General features: G+C 29.0%; 1 protein-coding gene, 1 long non-coding RNA gene and 1 other non-coding gene across 3 annotated transcripts; all 3 read right to left on the bottom strand.

The window, feature by feature from the left end:
• Positions 1-83: 83 nt before the first annotated feature.
• On the bottom strand, positions 84-8,902 carry LOC107174062 (F-box only protein 21-like). Its single transcript, XM_015524869.2, has 9 exons — positions 7,927-8,902; positions 7,592-7,858; positions 7,335-7,522; positions 7,002-7,252; positions 6,672-6,935; positions 3,587-3,775; positions 3,438-3,479; positions 3,091-3,367; positions 84-602 (listed from the first exon to the last, which is right to left on the bottom strand). The coding sequence occupies exons 1-9, from the start codon at positions 8,217-8,219 to the stop codon at positions 388-390; spliced, it is 1,986 nt and encodes a 661-aa protein (XP_015380355.1). The 5' UTR covers positions 8,220-8,902; the 3' UTR covers positions 84-387.
• A 2,170-nt stretch (positions 8,903-11,072) lies between these two features.
• Positions 11,073-11,145, bottom strand: TRNAA-GGC (transfer RNA alanine (anticodon GGC)). The gene has a single exon. It is a non-coding gene; the product is annotated as a tRNA-Ala (tRNA).
• A 1,247-nt stretch (positions 11,146-12,392) lies between these two features.
• LOC149057563 (uncharacterized) lies at positions 12,393-13,477 on the bottom strand. Its single transcript, XR_016190794.1, has 2 exons — positions 13,356-13,477; positions 12,393-13,042 (listed from the first exon to the last, which is right to left on the bottom strand). It is a non-coding gene; the product is annotated as an uncharacterized LOC149057563 (long non-coding RNA).
• Positions 13,478-25,051: the final 11,574 nt, after the last annotated feature.

The following is a 25,051-nucleotide window of genomic DNA, read 5'->3' as shown; positions in this document are numbered from 1 at the left end:
AGCCAACATTGTACTCTTGACGTGGTAGAAGCTTATGTTAAAATGCATAATAATTTCTAAAAATTGAAATAAATTAACCAAAATTCTCAGTAGGGCTAAAATAAAACATTTATTATTATAGATTATATGTATTGAGGACTAGGTAGGATTTTGTTATTTTCATGCGTTAAGTTAACACAATAAGCAACACTGATAATAGAGAATAAACAGTATGTGCCTGACAGATAAGGTTGTAGAGTGTTATCTATGCCCTATAATATTTTTCCAACATAAAGTTGTTACAAACTAGTAGCTATATTTTAACAATGTATAATTTGATAATAATGAGAATAAGACAATAAATAAGTAAAAAATACATCAGCATTTGTAAAAAAAAAAAAAAAAACATTAATACTTAGGAACAACATGTGAACCTGTAAACTGTTTGACTTTGCTGTCAATGTTCATTGATTTACTGATAGTGTATGATAAATCATCAGGATAAAGTTTCGCCAAATCACTAATTGGCACAAAAGCGCACAATTCATGACTGTAATGTGTGAAAAACTTGCCAATGTTCTTGAAACTGTAATCGTATGGTTTTAGTTGTCGTTGCAATTTTTCTGTAACAAATTTGTTGTTATGGTTCAGAAACTATACCTATTACAAATGTGTATAGATTATACTTTATAGCAACAAAGCATCAAGTTAATACAAAAAATATTATTTAGAACAAGTTGATAAATAGAATATAGTAGAACCTCGTTTATCCTAACTAATTGGGACCGCACCTAGTTCAGATACGCTAAAGTTCAAATATTAGAAATATAAAATTAAAAATATGTATAAATTATTGATTATATTTACAATAAAATATTTATTATTATTATTCATATTTTATTAGAATTACATACATTAGATTATCAGAAATACATTACATTATTAGAAATCATCAAACGGCATTTTCATTACTTTATCGTTTAATTAAAATTATTTTATGTTGTATAAAATGTTATGAAATTAAATAAATAAAATTATTTAAAATATAAAAATACCTATATATTAGCATTAAACTTAATAATTTTGACGAAAATTGTATATCATTATTTTATTATTTATTATAAAAATATTTGTTTTGGTCGAAAAGGGAATCGACCTATTTTTATTTGGTCATAAAGAAAATTGACTTATTAAAAATTTTGTTGAAAAGAGAAGGGTACGGTTTTGGTGGAAAATGGAGAATCGCCTCTAATAATAAGTCAAAAACAGTAGTTATGATAGATTCGATAAACCAGTCCACCCATTAGCTGACCGCACGGATATGAGTTTTCACGTTCGGGTCCGCTAATTATTGTTCTGATAATAAAGGATTTGTATGACAAAGGTTTGGATAATCGAGGTTTTCTGTAATACAAACAATTTATTGTATCACATTAAAATAACACAAGACATAACTATTAGCAGCCAAAGATGTTTAATTATATTTATAAATAGTGTAAAAATTATTTTTTTGAATTGCATTATTAATACACTAATACTATACTTGTTGTTTATTAAAAAATGATGATAAAAATGTACCATTGATCAAATATTTCTTTAAAAATAGTAAAAAGTATAAATTTTCACAAGAAGAGTATAATATGATTTAACTAGGTAAAGTTGAATTATTATAAGCTTAATAATGTTTATGGGAGAAATTTAAAATTCTGTATCCTACACATTATTGTGCATCAGTTAACAATAACATTAATCCACCCTCATCTATTCACTTTTTAACAAATGTTCATATCCCTCCCAATAATAAATCCTGAAAATGGGTCTGCAAGTAGGTACTAATAAACTCAAAACCAATTAAATGTATGGTATATAATACTTCTCAGAAATCCCGGTTCTCTAAGATAGATAAATATATTTGAATATGGTTTTTTTTACAGCTGAAGTATGGAAATTTTAATGGAATGGTAGAAGATTCAATTTTTTTGTTTTAAAAATTAAAAAAGCAATTTTTATGCAATCAAATTTTTTAACTTCTCAAGATGGTATTTCTTTGATCATATTCTTTGGATAATTTTTTTTTTTTAAATACTTTAATTTTGAGTGAAAATCAACCAAGTTCAAGCAAATTAGGTTGTTAACTTTGTAAGAATAATAGTTATATTAGAAAAACACTAAATGATACAATTTAATTTTTCTTGGGATTTTTTTTATGTCAATCTACTTAGTACCTATTTTCTATTATATTTAAAAAATGATTTATATGTTCACAGTACATGATAATATTAACATAAGATGTTGCTCCCAAGATAATGAAAAATTCTGGCTATAGGAGCTACAAAGCTATGGAATTGAGTATTCATATACTATTGTACATGTTATATTAATAGAGTGATGTCTCAATTTTTGGAAACAGGTAAAATTTCATAATCCTCTAGTTATAAAATTTCAATTAATACATTTTTTCAAAGCTCCTCTGATAATAAAATATTTATGGATTCTCTTAAAATGTTTCAATAATTTATGTTGATTAAATCATATGATTTGTATGATGTATGTAGTATGTTCAAATCTTTAGCATAACTAGGTATTATTCTAACAAAGTCAACAACTTAATTTTCTTTGATTTGGTATATTTTTGCTCAATTTTTATAATTTGTATACTCAAGCCATTTTGAAAAATATGATCTAGCTATATGTGAAATTTAATAACTTATCTAATGTGAAACACTCACTTTTAGATAATTTTACACTTTTAATTTATTATTAATATTAATATTAGTGATAGACTACAAACTACAAAAATAATTTTTCTGCTAGTCGATTATTAAAGGAAAAATATATGCTTAATAGATTTTCATATAAAATTTCATATTGTTTCAATAAAACCTTTTTGCTTTGAGCTCACCTATATTATAATCTGAGTAACCTAACTCATTAAATAATTAAAATTAAGAATTAGTTAATTTAAACAATACATGAAAAATCATTATGATTAATGTTTGTTTTTAAATAATGAAACTCTTTATTTAGGTATTGAAATCTGAGAAAAACATTAATTCTTTAAAAAAATTATTTACAGCTAATAATCAAAATCAATTCTAACTTCTAACATACCATATCTGCCTTCCCATATAGCTTTGATAACAGGGTTTTGATATTTGGCTGTACTGAAATAATGATCAGGTCTGATGAGCACATGGTAAACAGTTGGATTTGGCAATGGATTGTTACTGGGCACTCTTGTCCAGCCCACAACAACACCACGTTTAGTCACTATACTTGAACAAGAGCCATTACCCATCGTAATGGTATCAATCATCATGCCAATCGAATATTTTGGATCATGAATCTCACCACGTTTTTTAGGTACTAAAGGGAAAATTTCTTGCCACTAATTGTTAAAAGAAGTTTTATGTTAAATATTTCAGCCATCAAAATATACAATAAGTTTTATGACTTACATCTGTGTACATAATGTTCTTTTCATCTACATGGTTTGGAGCCTGAAAATAGTTAAATTATAATGATTTTGAGAAATACAAATTATAAATGTATCTGATAGTAATGTAAAATGATAATGTAAAGTATTGCAAAATAGTAGAATACTCACGTAAGGATTAGATGGATTTCTGAGTAAGGGACATCGACAATAGTCATAATACTGATGGAATTTCTGACATTTAATTTCAACCTCGGAATCATCAGGTTTTAAGAGTTTTTGGAAATCCAACACATATTTATACGTAGCCATATTTTCAATAGTGAGCTGTTCCACAGTTTTACTAAAGGTCCAAAACAACTAAAAAAATATATATACATACATGTTCTATATATATCCTTCAGTAAACTTAATTTTCTTTACATAATTGTTTTTATCGAAAAATAATAATTAATATTACATATTACATATATAATTAGTAATAACATATTATTTGGTAGTTCAGTATGTATAAGTACAGTCAGACAGTCAGAAACAGTTATTTTAATATAAATTTTTAAAACAATCGCGCAAACTCACGCAATTGGATGATTTAATTTTAAATTGGTATAAAACAAAATATAAGTAAGATAAAATAAAAAATTTCAAAAATTTCTGAAATATATTAAGCTAGTTAAAATAAATTTTGATTGACAGTTCTAGAGATTTTTAAAGTTACAAATATTAAGTATAGTTTTAAAAAAGTTTTCTAATTTAAAGACATTACTTGGGGAACTAAAATTTATAAAATTAAAACTTTGTGGTGCATCTAAATTTAACCTATGCATATTTATAAACTGCCTATTTAAGTGATGCAGGACCTCATATATACAATGCCTACATTTGTGTTATAAATTTTGAAATATCCAAAACAACATTTGCTGAATTCAGAACTTGGTAGATAGCACTGCTTTTGTAAGGGTAAAAAAGAAGTAAATATTATTTTTTAAATCATGAGGGTAAGAGGTCTTTCTATCCTTAAAATAATGTACTAACAATAAATCCATACACATAATACATAAACAGTATCTAACAGTCCATGAAGTTTTGACATTTTTTAGAATTGTAAAATTAGTTAGGTTATTTATATTAGTTTTGTATAATTTTAAATGTATCTATAATTTATATTATATTATAAAATAAATATTCTAATGACTAATTAAAAATACATAAAACACATACAGAAAAATAATAATCAAGATCAAATTTAAAAAAGTGGGTAAGTGGGTATCGCTCTGGTGTATAGTAGGTTAGGTTAGGTGTTACAATGGATGTGTTAAAATTGAATGCAATGACACGTATCATTGTACACGAAAAATCATTCTGAGTAGAGATGATTTGTTAGTCTAAGATATATTATATTACCTATATTTAAATTATAATATATTTTTATACGCTCAAATAATGTTTGGACAACCTTGTGTTGGGTTAAATAAATAAATAAATCACATCAATTTTATGAATTTTCAACTTCATAATTCTATGCAAATGTTCACGATTTTGACATATTTCGTAAACAATTGAACTTTAAATGCTTATAAACACAAATTATGACTAAAAATTTTTTATTACAATAAGTACAACTTATAATTAAGCTTGTATTAAATTTTATAGATTTTTTGGAAATTTTTTTCTTAAACTTGAATCTTACTAAAACTTTTAAACATTTATAAATTTTAATTTCAATGAACTTTTTTAATTTAACTCGAATATTCAAGTATGACTTTGTTTAACACTATACGCTATTCAAACTTTTAAGATGTTAAAATTTAAAATTAATTTTTTCTCTAATTCTGAACAGTTTTATTGTTTGAAGTTTTCTATCGTATCTACTTAAAGGTAAAAACTGCCACAATCTTTCAAACTCTCATTACCAATGAATAGTTAATATCCTTTATTTGAGTTAAACCCGTACTGTGTAATGACTAGTTTTTGTTGGTCAAACCAGACATGTTTGTCAGCCGCAGTGAGTAAGTCAACTATCTATATACCTGCGTTTTAGTTATTTTAGGTCCCTGTGCATAAGTCGGTAGTCGAGTACAGTTCTTAATTAAAATAGATCAATAATGACAATTTTCAATAGACTTAATGAATAAATGAATATTTTAAAATACTGCCAGGGCCGGCTCAAGGTATAGGCGAGCTAGGCACCTGCCTAGAGCAGCACTTTAACAGGGGCGGAATTTTAAAAATTTTAATTTAATTTAATTTTAAAAACCAAGTTACCTATAGTTACAATGAAATACTTAAAAAAATATTATATAATGATTATAAATACATAATAAAATATTTATAATGTTGTGTCAATATTCGTAAGGCCGATGCGATGAAAAACAAAACTGTTTTTTTTTTTAAGTTCAGACTTGTCCGGAAAGTATGGCCGATGCGATAACGCATTGAACGCACTCGCTTTCCAGTTTTGACATGCCAAATCATGTTATGGTTTTGTTTTATATTTTTATCGCATCAGCAGCATTTTGTATATTGTATTTTCGTTTGATTTGTATCTAACTTTTATTTCATTGTGACTCGTGCTCGATTCTTGATGGCAAACACAAGCAAAATATCTGACACAAAATTGAAATTTAGTTGATTTCTTAAGAAAGTAAAATACTATCGGCATATTGTATATATTTATAAAACTAAGGTTCAAATAAAGATTAAATGACCAAATATCAAAAATATTTTATAAACAATAAATATTTGATTATATTATGAATTCTTAAAATGTAAATATGTGTACCTACCTAATGAATTTATTATATAAAAATAACCCAATAGTTCCAACACTACTTGTTATTTCTTTAAAACAAAAAATAAAAATATTTTTCATGTAGGTACCAATGTCACATAAAAAATAGGGGGAGGGGCTAAGTTTAAATTAGAGCTCGATTTTTTTTTTAGAGGCAGCAAAATTAGGTTTTACCTAGTGTACTATTTTTGTTTGAGCCGTACCTGAATACTGCTGATTCAGGAGATTGAGTATTATAAACCAAAATAATATCTTAAAATTATAATATAGGTACATTCTGTATACATAATAATGATAGCAAAAATGATACTTAATCATACATCAATACATACAAGATGTAAAAATTCAAATTGTACTAAAGCATTTGTTTATACAATGAATTTTTTTTTACTATGACGAGTTAGGTACAAGTATGAGTATTAAGCTTTGAGTCAAAAAATATTTTTGTAAATTAGATGTACTTACATCGATAACAGAATTTCCATTATAATGTTCTGGCAATTTTCTTGAAACTGGACAAACTGTAGCCTTTCGCATGAGACCACCACCAGCAATATCTACCAAGTAGCATGTAGGGTTCTTACGTTTGTTTCCCGGCCATGAAGATGACCAAGATACAAAATTGTGAACAGATGTTGCAGTTAAACGAACTTTTACTCCTAATCGTCTAGCTACTGATTCGAATATCACACATAGCAAAAATACAGAACCTTTTCTTCGATCAATTACCTAGATTAAATTCATTGCATCATAATTAATTATGAATAATGAAATCATTTAGATGAAAATATATACCTGTTGCAACAAGAAACAATTTAAGTCATGGTTACAATAACAAACCCGTTGATTTTCTGAAAATATGGTTTGTCTTATGTTATCAAGTATAAACATTGTGTTGGTCTCATCAAATAAATCATGATCAAGATTGAATTTTGCACGTTCAACCACTCGCTTCAAACAGTTTTCATGCTCGAATAGAGGATGATCTGGGTTTACTATACGAATGCGATTACACACATCAATAGCTATGTTATTCAAACTTTTGTCTGTCAAAAATATAAGTAACATAATTATCACCATTCATTATAAATCTATTAAAATATTTTTTTTTTTTTAGTGTAGACTTACTTATATCACGATATGGTATGTTAACCGTAGGACACCACCAACGTCCAAGTAAGTAAAATCCTTTTTCAACAATTTGTTCTGCAGGTGGTAAATTTAAGAAATTAGTTAACTTATAACCAAAATACACTTGACACGAGTAAATAAGAAATTGATGTGTCATGTACATTAGATCATAATTTGAATTACCACTGAAAGGGATAAAAATAAATTTTGGTAAGTTAAACATTATTCTACTTTACTTAGACCATCAAAAATACCATTCACTACTCTGTTGTAGTTGCTTATAATAAGCTGCAGTTGCTGATAGTATATAATATCTATGGCCTTCATTTTTTGAGTTCAAATATTGACTAAACGGATACATATGATACGGTACATTCTTAAACTTCATGTACTTGCAGGGCATTTGTATAATTTCAGCAGGTACAGCTTTATCCAAACTTTTACGCAACATGATCTCGTCCTTCCAAGTGTTTTGTTCGTCGATAACAACTTCATATTCCTCATTGTCCAACAAACCGTATCTAACACAAACAAAATATCTGTTGTAACTAGGTAAGTAAAAAAAAGTACATTAAAAAAGTATGGGTACTTTTGTATGAATTTGGATTTCCAAAGGCTAGAGTTTCGTTCGTGGAACAAGCAGTTGTTGAGTTTGGAATGCGAAACAGCAAGATTAAAAACGTCAATCAATTTCAACGAGTCAAAGCAACAAATGTACTCAATCAATTCGGTGGGTAAGTCCAGGATAGTGGTAGAAGCGGTATTGTTAGAGCTGGTGGTCATAGTATCTGCAGACTCAGCAGAGTCAGTGGACGAGCATGCAGAGACGACGACGAAATCGTCATCGGGTTCGCGTTGTCGTTTCAGAGAGGTGGTCGTCATCGTACCGAATTTGATCTTCAAATTTCCATTCAAACGGCCCTCGCAACTGCAACAACGATCGAAAAAGCGGGTACCGAGAGTCTGCCCTAAAAGTCGGCGCTGACCGCTTTCGTCCGTGAGAGACGTTTAGCAAATTAAAAATTGGAGCACCGGACCTCAATCACAGTGCTGAAGCTAGTCTAACCTGTGCCGTTCTGAATCACTGAATGAACTCGAAGTACCGACCACAGAAACTCGAAATGCGGCCGTCGCAGTGTCGCACTGTCAGTGAGCGATACAGAAATTATATTTCGTTAGTGCGTCGTCGCTAACGCAGTACTCGGTCACGAACGACGCGCACTCACGGTTCACACGCGGAAACAACAACAATAATAACAAGTAAACGTCGGGTGATAAGATGTAAAAGGTGAGAGAAGCGTCAACTGATGAACACAAATAATTATGATCAAAATAAGTGGCCTGTTGCAAGTTACAAGTTACAATTTTCAGCCTTGTAGAATAGATATTGCCTGCGATCAAAATTACTCAAAACCGTGTAGTACCTAATATTATATATATTGTAATATAAGCAAATAATACTCAAAAAAAATCAAAACGTAAGGACATGTTGCATTGATGTACATTATACATTATAAATCAATTATTATAAAATAATATTGGTAAATGACTAATGACTAATGAGTTATGATTTATGACTAAAAAATATTATCTTTATTTTTCTGTAGGCTGTTTCCTGTTGGACTGTTGTCTGTTTGTCCGGTACTCCGGTTGTAGATGTTTTATTATCTACGTTGTTGACTTAATTGTGAGAAATTTGATAAAAGAAAAAAATATAAATCAGAGATAACGTAAATCAAACAGTAATGACTAATGAAGTGTAATGATGGCAACACGCCTCTATAAGATTTTTTTTCGCTCTTTTTTCTATTGAATTGAATATAATATTTTTAATTTCGCAATTGTTCCACGACTTATAATAGCATATTAGCAAGCCTACGAAATTCCAACAAAAATGCCGTATAGAAAAATAATTATGACATCAATATGACAATATTCAATAACGGTCCACTGTAAATTATTAAAGGTGGTTTAAAAATAATATAGATCAAATAATGATTTTATAATTATTAAGCTTCTAAATATTTAGTATACTTGATTAATATTAATACCTACCATTAAACATTTTATGCTAATAAAAATTTCAGAGTTTTTTATGTACCTAGGCACTAACTCAACTACAGATAATATTATTTAATATGCTAATGTTATAATGTTAAAAAGACTATTTTATTTTAAAACCATTTGGACATTATTCAGAGATATTATTTATTAATATTACCAATCCTTAAAACATAAATAAAGCTTAATAATTAAAAAACTACAATGTATTAAATTCAAAAATCAGAATTAGAATAAATGCATAATAAAAACTTTTTAAAGTCTGATAAATTTATATTTCAATAAAAATAAATAAAATCGTGTTAAAAAGACGCTACCTACTCATAAATTTGTTTTTTTTTTTTGTTGCACAAAGTTTAAACGAATGACGTATCAAATTTTCCTTTACTAGTTTCAGTAGTGTGCTATAAGTCTTAATATTAATATGAATCAAATTTGTATGTATAACATTTTTCTGTCATTTGTGATATTCTACATATCAGAGCATATTTTAAGTAATGTTTATTGGGTGGCACTCCGTTTAAATGTCCTACTTTAGGAATACAGATATAGTCATAGAGGCAATTTGAGGGAGTCTTGGATATGGCTTAGCAACCCGAACTTTGTATTCAGCACCTTCAAATTTTAACTAACATTTTAAGTTGATTTTCGTAACCATAAAATAAGATGAAAAAAAGTAGAAGGGTTTTAGCACCCCCAGATTTTTCATTGAAATTTCGCGCCTGGGTGTAGGTGGACTAGGTGGAGTATAGGTTTTTGGTTGTTAATACCACCTGAACAAAATCTTAATACAATCATACAAACTATATACAGTCACTCTATTATAAATTGTTTCTAATGAAATCATAAAATCCATTATTCACATTCATTTAATGACTAATGTTCTAATATCATAAACCTTAATAATATTTATCATTAGGTCAATGATTATGCATTATCAATTTATCTATATTATTATTATTATTATTAATACAGTAATATATATATATATATATATAAGTTATATATTTATAGTTAAAAAATGTAATTATCTACTAGAATAAAGACAATTAATAAGTAAGTGAAGGCAGTGGAACTGTCAGCTGTGAGTGATATTTTTACCACAATTTAATCAAAATGTTTATATCTACTAAGTATGCTGTTATCGGAACAACTAACTAGTATATTAAAAAATAATACGACTTAATGAGGTACCATTAGATTACCCATTACCATTATTTATTATATTTTGCCTACTAAAAAATTAGCTGATAAATTGCAATACCCACATAAAGTAAAACATAATTTCATAGTTAACACTACAATTTGTTTTTCGAAATTCTGGGCAAGTGCTAATCATTCACCTTTGTTACTAAGAGTGAAAAAACTTATTTGTATAATTTTTATTTTTATTTTAAATAATTTAGAAGGAATAAAAAATGTCTTAATATTAATTTTATTTGTTCTTAGCACCTTTTAATTTTGATTTCTGAATTAAATTTTTAAATATTTAGGTATACACTTGCACTATGTATAAACTGATTATTATAGTATAGTTCAAATCAATTTACTGTAATAAGTATAGGCTAAAACTTAAATGTACACGTAGGATACTACTATAGGTAGGTACTAGGATGTATTATGTACGCCACTGGCAAGTGTTAACTTCTCCGGGGGAAATAACGTCAAAAATCTAGCCGCCGGACCGGGAATCGAACCCAGGTCTCTCGCTTGCCGGGCGATTGCTCTACCACTAAGCTACCCGACCGCATAGACCTAAGACGCTATTATCCCCAAGTTAACGGATGTTTACACAAGTTATTCCAGTTTGTCGACACCCAGGCTTCCAACCAAAAAATGAGTTTTCAATGGTTTTAAAAATAGCTCAATGCATTATAATGTCGATTTAATAATATTGACTGCGTGTTTCTTCGAGAAAAAAAGCCTTCTTGGTATAGTAATTTATAAAATATACAACAACCGGGTACTTTATAATATATATATAGTATCAACTATATCTAGTATAGAAATAGAAGTATCTACTTTGCTATAGCCTACAACTATATTGTTGTTTCCTTTATAATTAAATTATATTATCGTTATGCCTTTCACAAGATCATTGACATCGATTAAGAATCAATATATAATAGGATCCACAATCCACGTATAACGATCTTTAAGGGACAAAGACTAAAGAGATGAAAAGAATTAGATCGTCTTATTCGGCTAATAAGAACATTCAGGACATGAGATATAAAACTAACCTAGTAGTTGGTACTGTTGGTAGGTAATAGATACATGGCTGGGGCTCGCAGGGAGTCGTTTTATTCAGATCCTAATCAGGCAAACGTGGAGTTGGTTCCCGGGTCAATTAAATGTGTACGAATTGGTTCCCGAAAAAAAAACTTTCCAGTATATAACTGTTCGAATTGGTTCCCGAATAAAATTACTTATCTACTATAGATACTACTATAGATACGTATATGTACAATCGATAATCTTGATAATATCTGACCATACCTAGGTATTCCAGATAGCGTTTGAACTATTCGAACTTATTTGAATTCTAGACAGTCCTAAGTCTGAATAAATGGGAAGGAAATTGTTGCTTGTTGAATATATCATAATAATTTTAAAAGTTAATTTAACAAGATTGTATTATCATGAAAGCTTGCGGGAACCAATTCGTATGTTTACCTGTAGACAATCCGGGAACCAACTCGTATGTTACCTGTAGACAACCCGGGAACCAATTCGACAATTGGGAACCAATTCGTAGTCGTCCCCTAATCACTATCTATGTTTAATAGACAAAATTTAATTTTATAAACAAAATATAAAAATCTGACAAGTTCATTGGGTATTGAATGAACTTTACCACTATAGGTCACTCTAAGGTAGAAAATTTAATGCATAGGATCAAAGGAATATAAAAACAGTGTTTAAATTAAACTTAAAGAAAAAACCAGTTAAATCAGAACATTCGGCTTCAAGTGATTTTATCAACGAACAGAATTTAATTTTAATTTTAATTTATAAACATTTTATCATATTATGTTATATTAATATATATGGTCTATTTTTTTAAAATTTTTTTTAACAGCCCAAGGGCTGGTTGGCAGCAATTCTCCACTCCTGACGCTTCTCCGCTTTCCTTTTCAATTCCCAATAAGATCTGCAGTCCATATCTCTTACTATTTGACTAATTTAGTCCAGTAGCGGTCGCCTTCTACTATTGTTCTCTTCAATGGCACCTTCTATTATCCTGCTAAGTAGGCTGTTTTGACGCAGTATGTGTCCAATTAACTTGGCTCTTCTTGTTTTTAAGGTCTTCAGAAAGCTTCTTGTTTCTCCGACTCTTCGATAAACTTCTTCATTTGTTATGTGTTCTGTCTAACTTATTCTAAGTAGTCTTCTGTAACACCATGTCTCGAACGCTAAGAGTCTTTTTTCTTCTATTTTACCTATGGTCCATGTCTCACTTCCATACAGTGCTACGCTCCAAACATAAGCCTTAAGCAAGTTTTTCCTTACTTTTATGTCAATATTTCTAGATATAAACATATTTTTCTTGCTCTGAAATGCACATTTAGCCTGGTTTATGCTGCTTATGATCTCCCTGGTACTACGGCCGTCCTCAGTTATCGTACTTCCTAAGTATTTGTCTATAAATTATATATATATAAATTAATTTCTGCAAATACTCGATTTAAAAATGCATTAAAATTAATTTCATATTTGATCTACCCTTGCATCAGAAATTATAAGAGTTGACAAATACTGACAAATACTGAAAAACGCTATATAAACATTATAAACACATTGCATGACTTAACACTTAAGGAATCTATCGGTATAACCTAACAACCTAACCTCAATGGACATAATTATGATGCGGTTAATAACAAAATACACTCAATAATTATATGTATAAAGAATTTAATATCTATTATAATATAAAAATGATTCGCTATTTACCAGGTATAATCATCACGCTTGAATGGCTCGGCCGATTTAGTTAATTTTTTTGTGTGTTTGTTATTGTTAGGAGAAGGATCGTATGAAAGAAAAAATTGAGAAATTTGCGGGGTTAGAGGAACATACCGTGGTGATGATGAAATTATAGTGGCGTCATCAGTCCAGCGGAAAATAAACTATAAATAATAATAATATTTTTTTATAATCAACGGCAACCATTTAAATAAACAAAATAAATCATTTGCTTATTAATTAATATAAATATGTTTTTGTTTATTATGAGGTTAATATTGGTTGTACAATTTAGTATGGATAAATAAGAAATAAACAATTTGTTGTTATAACTTATAAGGTTAGGTTAGGTCTCTAACTTATAAGGTCTCCAACAACTGACGAAAAGAAAAGCAAAATTTTTGTCACCCCAAATAGGTTTGCCGCCCTCGAGGATGGCACAACTTCCGAACCAGAGGTATTCAGTCCACCCCCAGTTACAGATGAGCTACTAGTTCAAGGGGATAATTCAAAGAAAACGTCTACTCAACCGACCAGCGACGGATCTAGCCACAGCGCTCCGACAATCTACATTAAAAATATCACTAACTTCTCAAAGCTCAAGTATGATATTATTTCCATTTTGGGCCCAGACGCAGTTACCTTTAAGTCTTCCATGGCATTCATAACGATTCGTTCGGCCAATTACAATATTTTTGCTAATGCTGCGTCTATTCTTAATAAGAGCCGTGTGTCTTTTCACACACACACACCTCAACATTTACGTCCAATTCAAGCTGTAATCCGCCACTTACACTACTCCACTCCCACCGAGGATATCAAGACAGTCCTTGATGAATTGGGATTTTCTGTCCTTAACGTTAGCAATATTCAGAATAAAAAAACAAAGGCACCGTTGCCACTATTCCTAATCAACCTTGAACCAAAGGAACATAATTTAGAAATATTTCAAGTAACTAAGTTATTAAACTCCATAGTTATAATCGAAAAGCCCAGAAAATCTCGCCAACCTCCCCAATGCAAAAAATGTCAAATGTACGGACATACTCGTAACTGGTGTAACCATCAACCACGTTGCGTCAAATGCAGTGAAAACCAGCCCACTGATGAATGCACCAAATCTCGTGCCACACCGGCCAAGTGCGTACTTTGTTCCGGCGCTCATACCGCCAACTATAGAGGCTGCCCAGCCTTCAAGCAGGAAAAAAAATATTATCTCAAGAGGCGCCTTGCACGAAAAATGAATAACACAGATAATAATGATACACCGGTTCCTCCAGCAGTCCCTCTGGCGGCCAACATTCAAACCGAACCTCCTCTTATCAAACCGAAAAACTATACGCAGAAGCAACGTAAAATCACAACACGAATGGTTCATCTCCACCCATCTCAACCATTCTGTCCAACTTTATTTCCAATCTAAACGCTATTATTAGTCCTCTTATCTCCCTGCTAACCACAGTCCTCAATTCACTTCTAACTAAAGTTGCTTAGTTGTTATTATTTTATCATTGTTAACAATAATCACCTCATTATGTTTTTATCTTATCTTTTTTCTCTCTATTATTTTATATATGCTAAAACTATTATTAACATTATATTCATACCAATGTTATCGTTTAAATCGTACACACAAATTCTATTTATCGTTTTAATCTAATTGTCGAACTATAATAGTTTTATTGCTGATGGTTCTAAAATAAAAAAAAAAAAAAAACTTATAAGGTTTAAATTTTAAAAATTGTTTCACCTTTACAAATCTAAAAATGTGAGAAATTATTATTATGATTGAATATAATTTTAGTCCTGCATTTAGGATGTTTGTGTGAAAATCTTAACAGGAAATTAAGCTAGAGTAAATCCACTGGACGTTTTGAACATTTCTAACTACGCCGGGTTAAAATACGAATTAAACACAAAATAAATTTTTAATCATATAGAGTTAGTATTTTTAACGGGCAACGAAATGCAAGCGATGGGCAATGATATAATATAATATATAACCTGCATATAATCTGTAAAATGTACATATTTGCATTTTCGAATATATATTCATTATTCACCATACCTATACGTATATCCTATTATATATGTATATAATTATAATATAAATCATAATACATAATATATATTATAAAATGGTAGGTACATAAGATATTAAAATATATTGTGTATTATATGTGTTGGCTGTTTCTCTAGCGTTGGTCGTTGATTTGTGATTCATATAACTTATTTTTTAATAATAACATGTTATTTTTAAACTTTGAACGAGCTTAACTGCAAAGTTCAGTTTTAGCCAACACGGGCTGTATCTAGACACTATATAAGGTACATTCAAAATATAATTGTAATGTTTAATCTTCATTGTTCGTCCATATTCCGTGTTTGTTATGATTATATTATCTGAATAATTTGAACTCATTTTATGTTTACTAAATTCTTTTTAAATTAAAAGTTAAGTGTAGATGAATAAAATATAAACAGCAGAATACATTCATATTTTTATTTTTATGTAACGTTGTGTTATATGTGTTATTATCCTAAACCTTAACTAACAGAAAATTTGCAGTACCTATTATTTTAACATAATACCATAAAAATTTGATCATGGTAAAAATATTTAAAAAAATCACAATCCTATAAAGTATATGTTGGTAAAATTATAAAAGAACGTCAATATATATTTCAATTTATAATCTCATCTCCGGATATCAGCTTCATAATTATTAATCATAATGTTTATTTCTTAGGAAAAACTTACCCCATAATACCTGTTAATTAGTTATATTTTATTAGCATCCTCGTTCTCGATTATTTGATAAAAAAATTTAATTTATGAAATAATTATCGTGATATTCGATATATCTTTCAGAGAGTTATTGTTACTTGTCAATCGTATAAGATTTATCACAGATCCATGTGTAATAATTTTTATTTACATGATCACGTGCCAATACCAAATACCAACGATGTTCAATATTTAAATGCATACCTACATAATACAAGTATTTCAATAATTTTCGTTAGATAAATAACGTTTTTACGCATATATTATATATTATATATTATATGGCCGATAAAAAAGTTTTTATTTTATTAAATAACATTTAATTATGGCTATCGATAATAATAATTATATAATTATAATAGTTTACGTGTATAAATGATGTACTTAAACTCTGCACAGTGTTTACACAACTATTTGTCAGCTAATATATTATGTTGATACATAATTATATGTATTTTACTGCACTGTGTCCTCGTGTGAAGAATATAATACATATTAATGCTGATTTATATATTTTACCATGTTTAATCATGATTCATAAATAAATTTAATAGGTACTTAATAAAGTTTTTTAAACCATTAAATCCAATTTTTTTCTTATAGATTATTATTGCAGATTATTAAATAACCTAGCATTTATACATATTGATTTGACCCAGGCTTTAGAAATAAATTGCGTGATATGGCCGTTTTGAAATATATTATAGAGTATTAATCATTTTTTAATAGTATACTATTATAGGTATACTTAATGATACATTTCTACATTTCTACAGCAGTTAATTGTTTAATGTCTTTATAGCAAGTATTTTATCTGAATATGTCTATAATTTATTTGAAAGTCGAGAGATTAAAATATAACCGATGTTGCTTAATCTATACAACATAAATGATTAAATGTTTAATCAATGGCAGTAAATACAATAACATGTTTTTGATGCAGAAAGATGACTAAAAAAATCGAAACAAATTAATATTATGTACAACACATTGATGGGTAAAAAAATGTTGTTAGACCAATAAATCAATCTAGGTATTTTACTACTATATACTAAATATAGTGAGTATCAATAGGTAGTATCTAGTTGTTAGTATCTACGTGCCTAGTACTTATATATAGACTATACCGGGTGATTCTTTTATCATTGAACACTCATTATTTCAAAAATTACTAATGTTTTTGAAAATATTATTTTACATAGCTTAAAGTTGTTAAAAAACCAACGTTTTTATTAAAAAATTATATTTTTAAATATTTTTATCCCTATATTTTTTTTAAGTTTTTTACTTTTTTGAATGACAACATAGAGTTTTAATTTCATATTCTAAAGCAGAATATTTTTCTAAGTATTTTGATTAACAAAAATCAAATTTAGGACGAGTAGTTTATGAGTTATAAGTTTTCAAAGTTTAGATTGGCAGAGTGGAGTGGTATTACGGGGTTACCCCGCAAAATGTTTGTCCACTACTCCGCTTATTGTTTAAACTTTAAATACTTAGGTATAACTCATAATATAACTCATAACTACTCGTCCTAAATTCGATTTTTATGAATTAAAATGCTTGGAAAAATCCTATAGGACAATTTTTTTTATATCCAATTTATACCATAGCGTATGGGTGTAGCCAATATTTTGTTATCGGCTGGGTGGGGAGGGGGGAGGGGTGAACAATAAAAAAATTAAAAGACCACCACTATGGTAAATATTATACTGGTTAATTTATAAACAATTCCCATTCCCCAGTGGTGGCGTCAGGGGTGGCCCACCCTAAAATGTTTTCGGCCCCCGTCTTGCCCCCCCTGTATGATTTCAAAGTATTTTTGTTTAGAATTTTTTCACGCCCCTGGCCCACCTTTAAAATTAGTGGCCATAGCTTGGCCTACACAGATAAAATAATCTGATTCCACCAAAGCCATTCCCCCTATGGACCATAGCTACGGCGGCTCTGCATAGTTTATAGTAAGCAATACTGCAATCAACAGTTATGGTATTGTATTGTATATTATATATTAAACAAAATTGTTTATGTAACGATATTGTGTTTCGGCTCGTGGATGATATATGACACACTGTAGAAGTGGAGAATATTTGCTTTATAATTTTTAACGCAATTGTATCAGGATAACGAGAAAGTTTTTCTTACAATGAGTAACAAATCATTCATCCTTATACCTTCAAACTACTTAAGTGTTGCAGCCAGAATACATGATACAATATAGCATTATTATGAGCATTGGTGCATTACTTCCTATAGTCCTATTATATTATGTAAAATGTTATTTAGGTATAGGTACCTACCTATTTAACTCTATTATGCACACTAACATAATAATACGTAAATGTTTATTTCACGGCTTCTCATTTTCAATTTTCATGGTCACTATATATATACCGGATGATCCATTTAACGAAAGACACTCATTATTTAAAAAACTTCTAAGATTTTGAAAAATATAAATTTTATATATTCGTAATTTCGAGTCATTATGTAACAACATTTTTGGAAAAAATTATTTTCATTTTTTGTTTCAAAGCATAATTTGATATAAAAAAAAAACGAGTTTTAAACGTGTATTATAGTCCATTAATTATAACTTATATGTATTTAAAGTTAAGATAAGCTGAGTGGAATGGTAATGGGGTACCCCATATAATTTTGGCTCACTTCACCTCTCATCTAAACTTTAAATATTTATAACTAAAATAAATATTAGTTCAAATTTGATTTTTATAGATCGAAACACTCCGAATAATATGTTTATCTTTGGTTTTTATTTTTTTTTTTTAACATTTATTAAAAAAGTTACAATCTGTAAACATAATTACAAATTACAATAAGCATATGAGGGAAAAGATATATTGGCTGTGCATATGCTTGAGGGGAGTAGTTATACCCAGCAGTAACACTCGACAAGCTTATGAAAATTAAGTTTAAAATTTGTGGTGTTATAGCAAACAATTTTAGACATAATTTTATATAATATAATGTTATTTTTTTCCTAAAATTGTTGTTTTGCCAGGACTTAAATAATATTTTATAACTTACAATATTTTCAAAAACTACGTTAGTGTTTTCTGAAATAATGAGTGCCTTATGTTAAATGGATCATCCCATACAGCGGTAATAAAAATCATGGTCACCGAGTAAACGAGTTTTAATACCGGTTTTAGGTAGATACTATAATAACTGAACATGATCCATTGGCTTATTTATATTCTTTATACCTTTATTCTTCGGTGCTTTTATACACAATGATATTATATATTAATACATTGTGTCTAAATAATACGTGAATAATACAGGAACCTACAAGTATAGATATTTGTTTTTAATATCATTTTTTATTTTTAAAATACAAATTTAAATGTATATAATTGCCGCGATTATTAACTCGATAAATAATTTATTTTTATAGTTTAAATAATACCAAATATGTTGTAAGTCCTACTCACACGTCTCACACATGAATTTGATATTATCAATTCGATTGTATACAACAGATTGAATATGTTGGCTATATATAAAATATAAATATTTAACGTTAGCTATTACAATTAAGTACAAAGAAGTTCAGACTAAACGCTCGTTTAAAGATTATGGCACCATTTACAATATCTATGTTGAATTGTTCGGTTTCGTCGATTGACTTATGACGAGTATAGGCATAATAATATATAATAATATATATGTATATACTTAAACACCATGCATGTATATAGTATTCCTAAAAATAAAAAATTGATGCTATACTATTTAGCGTTCAATTTTCTATACAAGTGTAGTAATGTAGTATGCCTTATTTCTCGTGCGTCAGTCGTTTCCGCCAAAATCTTGATTTTCGTAAGTATCGTTTCCATCAAACCGAATAATGGTTCGATTTTTGTTTCTGCAAAATCTGTTTCTACCTACTTGTATTGAATTTTAGTTTGGGAACCATTTAGAGATATCCTGGAACAACCACGAGGAGGTGGTTCTCATTGATCCTCAAAACATTTTTTGACTTAATTTTCTGTTTAGATTTCGAAAATTTGAATTTAAATTAAATTAAATTGATTAAAATTAAATTAACGTATTTAATCAATATAATATTATAGTCAAATATTTCTAACAATTTCATGAATTATTTATTACTTCGAATATAACCTTTGTAGCTAGTATATATATTTTTTAAAGCTTAATTAGAACGATATGTACGTTGTTATGAACACTGGAAATTAAATTTTTGTTAAATGTATTAATGTGTGATTTAAATATGCATGAAGTTAATTCTGATCTCGATAACACAGATACTATCTACACGTGATATAAATTAGATTTATTTATATTTATTTACAATAGTTAGGCATTGCTATGCGTAAAATCAATTATATTTTCAGTATCAAATGGTTTATTCCGAATCCCGACGTAGATACATCGATAATTGATGACACTACACATCATAGACTATAGGTGTTCTCATACTCTGTTTCTAAAATTTAAGTAGAAATAGATTTGGCGGAAAATCAAACCTTTTTCAGTTTAGCGGAAACGATCCTTGGAGGAAACGAAAACCACATATAAAAGCCCATTTCTCCAATAAAATGTTTCTCGAGTATGATTTTTATATATTATGACGCCAAGTCGTTTTGATATTTTTTAGCGGGTTGTGTATAAATGTATGTTAATATTATGCATATATAATATCATAGGCGTGCGCAGACTTTATTCGTAGGAGATGCCAATATAATTCGAAATAACTTTATTTTTAACTCTCTACAAAAAAAAAAAAAACATAAAGCAGAATTTTTTTCTAAAAAATAATGTAATTCATAACTACAAAACTCTCTGTTACGTTTGTGATAAAAATTATGATAATATTGATAGTTTTCACTATTAAAAGTAAAAACATAAAACAAGCTATCTGAGTATCATAGATGACTGCATGGCATGCCATGGCATGCCCGCCATCGCCCCTGTGCACGCCTATATGTATAATTTATGTTTATTGCTTATACATAGTTGACTATGTACTATGTAGTATATACAGTAGGTACCTATATACTTATAAATATTCTCAATAGTTGGCAAAATAAAACATAGTAACTATCATCGCGCAATATGTTGTATACCTATATCACTCTGAATTTCGTTTTTACACAAATTAAGTATATATAGTGCCTATAACACAAAAAATAATCACTACCTCTTATTATAACTTATATTATGGTGTTTTGGAATTTAATGCGTGTACAATATTATAATTAGGTTATGAAAATGAAACATTTCACTTGAAATTTTCATTTTGCAGAAATATGAAAAATATATTTTTTTAATTTTGTATTTTTTGTTATGTTTTTATAAAATCATTACCAGATACGCAGACTGTTGTCATACCGCCCATACCGGATTCGTCTTTCTCAATATTTAGTTATCGATCGCGATGTAGAGAAGCAAAAGATTTACATAAGATAGATAATTCTATGTAATTTATTATTGATGTAGATATAAGCAATATTTCTATAACATTTCCCGCTTAACATTTAACCAAGTAGAGATGTGCCATGTGCAGTGGCGAACCGAAGGGTTCAATTTTGACGCAGCTGCGTCAACTTTTCAAAGGGGATGGATAATAACTCAACGGATTTGTGAGGTTAGACATTAGAGAGTGGTGGTAGTGTTAAGTACTTAAATACGAAAACGCGTCATTTGAAATTTAAATTCAGTCCACCGCTGTAGACGTGTTTACTGCACGTTTATTCCTACTATATTTTTAAATTAAAACTTGATATTTTAATTTTGATCAAAATGAAACATTTCATAAAATTGTAAAAATTTAATTAAAATATAAAAATCATGCTAATGCAATATTTAGTAATATTCAGTAATTTTCGTTCGTGACTCTTTATTGTTTCATGTTTGGTCGATTTTACAGGAAAAAGTTCAATAACATGATATAATTATGTGTATATACATTCGATCGAAAGGCACAGAAAAGTAAAAACAGCTACCAACATTGTTTTTACAAAATTAAGTTTTTTTTACTAAACTACCAAACATGATGATGACAACAATGATAACGATGGTAAATTATTATCGATACAGGGATCAGAAATGTAAAAACAGACCGATAATCAATGGGTGAAATTCAAACGTACCCCTGTAAAATGGGGAAAAAACGACCACCAGTGCATTATAATATTGTTTATAGGTATGTATTTTTTTATCGAACCAAATTATTGGCAACTTACTGTGGCCATTAGGATTTGAAGGTGGGCCACGGTTGGTTTTATAAACACCGATGTGTATAGATAAGAATTTGTTACTATAGTTTTTATAAAAACTCAGGTGATGGTCACCCATTTGGGAACCATCGACGTCAGACAATGCTTAACCATCGCGCCATGCCTGGCCCAAAGTTATAATTTATGATTTATATTTAAGTATAATCTCATATTGATACATCGCCATATTGTAAATGCGTCTAAAATAAAACAGTTCGTATTTAGTATTTACACTGCATATTATAATGATAACCATTCTAACTAATATTTATTCGCGATAATACATGGGGTAGGGTATCTATAATAATATTCTTATCGATTGTTTGCTTAAGGGCCAGTCCACAGTTCTTCACTAATCCGCCGATTATACTTTGATGCCATTTTTGTTTGCTTTTGGGACATTTTTATGAGAATAACTCATTAACATAATACGCAACGAACTTTATATGTAACATTGAAATTCATGTTAGACGTTAGTTGTTTGATTCTAATATTATGGGGACGCAGTGGCGCCAAACACGTATTTTTATGGGGCGGTCTACAGGAGGTAATTTGGGTGACTTTATGAAAGTTGAATTGACAATATGATTAACTGGGTAGTGTTCACTAATTTTTATATTTTGCCCCGCCAAATTAAATTCAAGCTGGCGCCACTGTGGGGACGAGCAAACGACAACACGCTGACAAGTGCTGTGCGTAGGTATAGCCATATAGGTAGGTGGTATATTTACAATCAATACTATACACATTAGATTATTTTGACGCAGTGCGATATTATGTATGTCCGAAGAACAGCTGCACTCGTAAATGCTGTTTATAATTTATAGTTGTTGTTGTTATCAATAGGTTAATCTATAGGTATATATCCGTACAATTCTTGCTTAAATATTAAACGAGTTTAACTATATCGAAGCTATATGTAAAGTTTGATGTATTTGAGTTATTATGCAATCGTACTGAGTCCCAAGGCCGATGCAAAAAAAAAAATGGTAAAGTTGATTTGAATGTATTGCCGTGTAACTGTGCAAGTACTTACCTATGTGGGTTGTAAAATGTTTGCTAAATTATTTTAAACGAAAGTACCAATTTTTATGTCTTTTTTGAAATCGAGTAATCACAAACAAACTTTTGGGATTTTAATTACTAATGAACTTCATCACCATATCATGTACTACATTTTCTACGCAAAATAATGTCGATGTTTTACTTTCATATCTGTCAGTGGTCTCGCGATAGTTCACTTTTTTGTTTTATTTTCATGTACCTAGGTGATACTGTATTAATTTTAGTATTATTTGCTACGTCGTGTTTCTTACTTACTGCAGTACATTTTAATAGCATTTACCAAGTAGCAATAACTATATTATTATGTGTACTTATCTAAATATTCTAAACACTAAACGGTAGTCAAATAATTTCATTAAATAAAAACATAATACAATATGAAAACCATAGATTAAATCACTAAGTGATAATAAATAGAAATTTTCGAAGAACAATACTCAAGTAATGTTAAATAATAAATAGGTACGAGGTTTATTTATACAGTATGTTATAGAAGAACTACGAAATTATAAAACTAACATGGCAACTTGCATAGTTGCATGTAGTGCATTATCCATATACTTGTATAGGTGTATAGTTTATAAGCTATTATTTGTTCCCTTTTATTGATTCGGTTGAGTAAAAATAGGATGGTGGGAATGGAGTGGAATCTGGAAACCTGCAACAGAATAGATACATTGCGTTCTGACGAAGTCAAAATCAATAGCACACTGCAAATGACAAATTATAACATTATTGAACAAACTAAGTTTATGGCTCATTATCTACTCATTAGTCGTTAGACACCATATAATAACGTACAGCGATGTAAGCTAATAACCACAATGTTGATGCTGAAACAATAAAAATAAAATAATAATAATAACGTACAATATATACGATATATTATTATGTATTGAATCAATTGAAAAACTATAAAATTATGTTTTGAATTATTTAAGGTTTACCTATAAAAATGTTAGGAACATTCATTGTTTATTCCCAAATAACATCTTCCGTAAAAGGTTTCACCTACATTTATCTAATGTATGATTTTCATAATTTTATATTTTTATATTTTTAACGATACAATTTTATATCAACAAATTTTTAATCGCTTTTCTTTTGAGACAGTTTTATAAGCCTGCATGAATTGTTAGGAAGTAATTCGTTGTACAAAACTGGAACCGTTAGAGAATTTACTTTTTTGTGAAACAGGAACCGAATGGGCTATGTTAAAAATATTACATAGGTGGCTGTTGCAAGTACTAGAAGTACTACATGTACATTCCACTACCTGACTACCACGTAGTCTCTCGACTTCAAATGGAAAACATGATATGGCTTAAGAAAAATGGTTATCGTTAAAATATGACAAAAATACAGGCATACAGCGTAATTAAATTCACTTTATAGTTAGTACAATATATTAATATTAAATAAGAGTACTAAGTGCCATGTGAGTAAAAACGCAGATAACGAATAACGAGTAACGACCATCATTTGAATATCAGAGTAAAATTTCTGCAGATCTTCGCGATACACTCTGTATATTTAATGCACACGTCTGTGGTAGGGTCAGTTCGGGG

Source organism: Diuraphis noxia, unplaced genomic scaffold, assembly GCF_037042655.1.
Source record: "Diuraphis noxia isolate RWA-SAM2 unplaced genomic scaffold, SU_Dnox_SAM2 contig0003, whole genome shotgun sequence".
NCBI classification, from domain to species: Eukaryota; Metazoa; Arthropoda; class Insecta; order Hemiptera; family Aphididae; genus Diuraphis; species Diuraphis noxia.
The sequence above is the reverse complement of the archived record's forward strand: the minus strand, read 5'-3'. Positions and strand labels throughout refer to the sequence as shown.

Bases quoted from the DNA above. Each gene is read 5' to 3' on its own strand.
- LOC107174062 (XM_015524869.2), bottom strand. From the start codon at position 8,219: ATGACGACCACCTCTCTGAAACGACAACGCGAACCCGATGACGATTTC. The intron at 7,253-7,334 runs GTAAGTCTACAC...TATTTTTGACAG, and splicing joins CATACCATATCGTGATATAA to ACAAAAGTTTGAATAACATA. The intron at 6,936-7,001 runs GTATATATTTTC...AATTTAATCTAG, and splicing joins ATTGTTTCTTGTTGCAACAG to GTAATTGATCGAAGAAAAGG.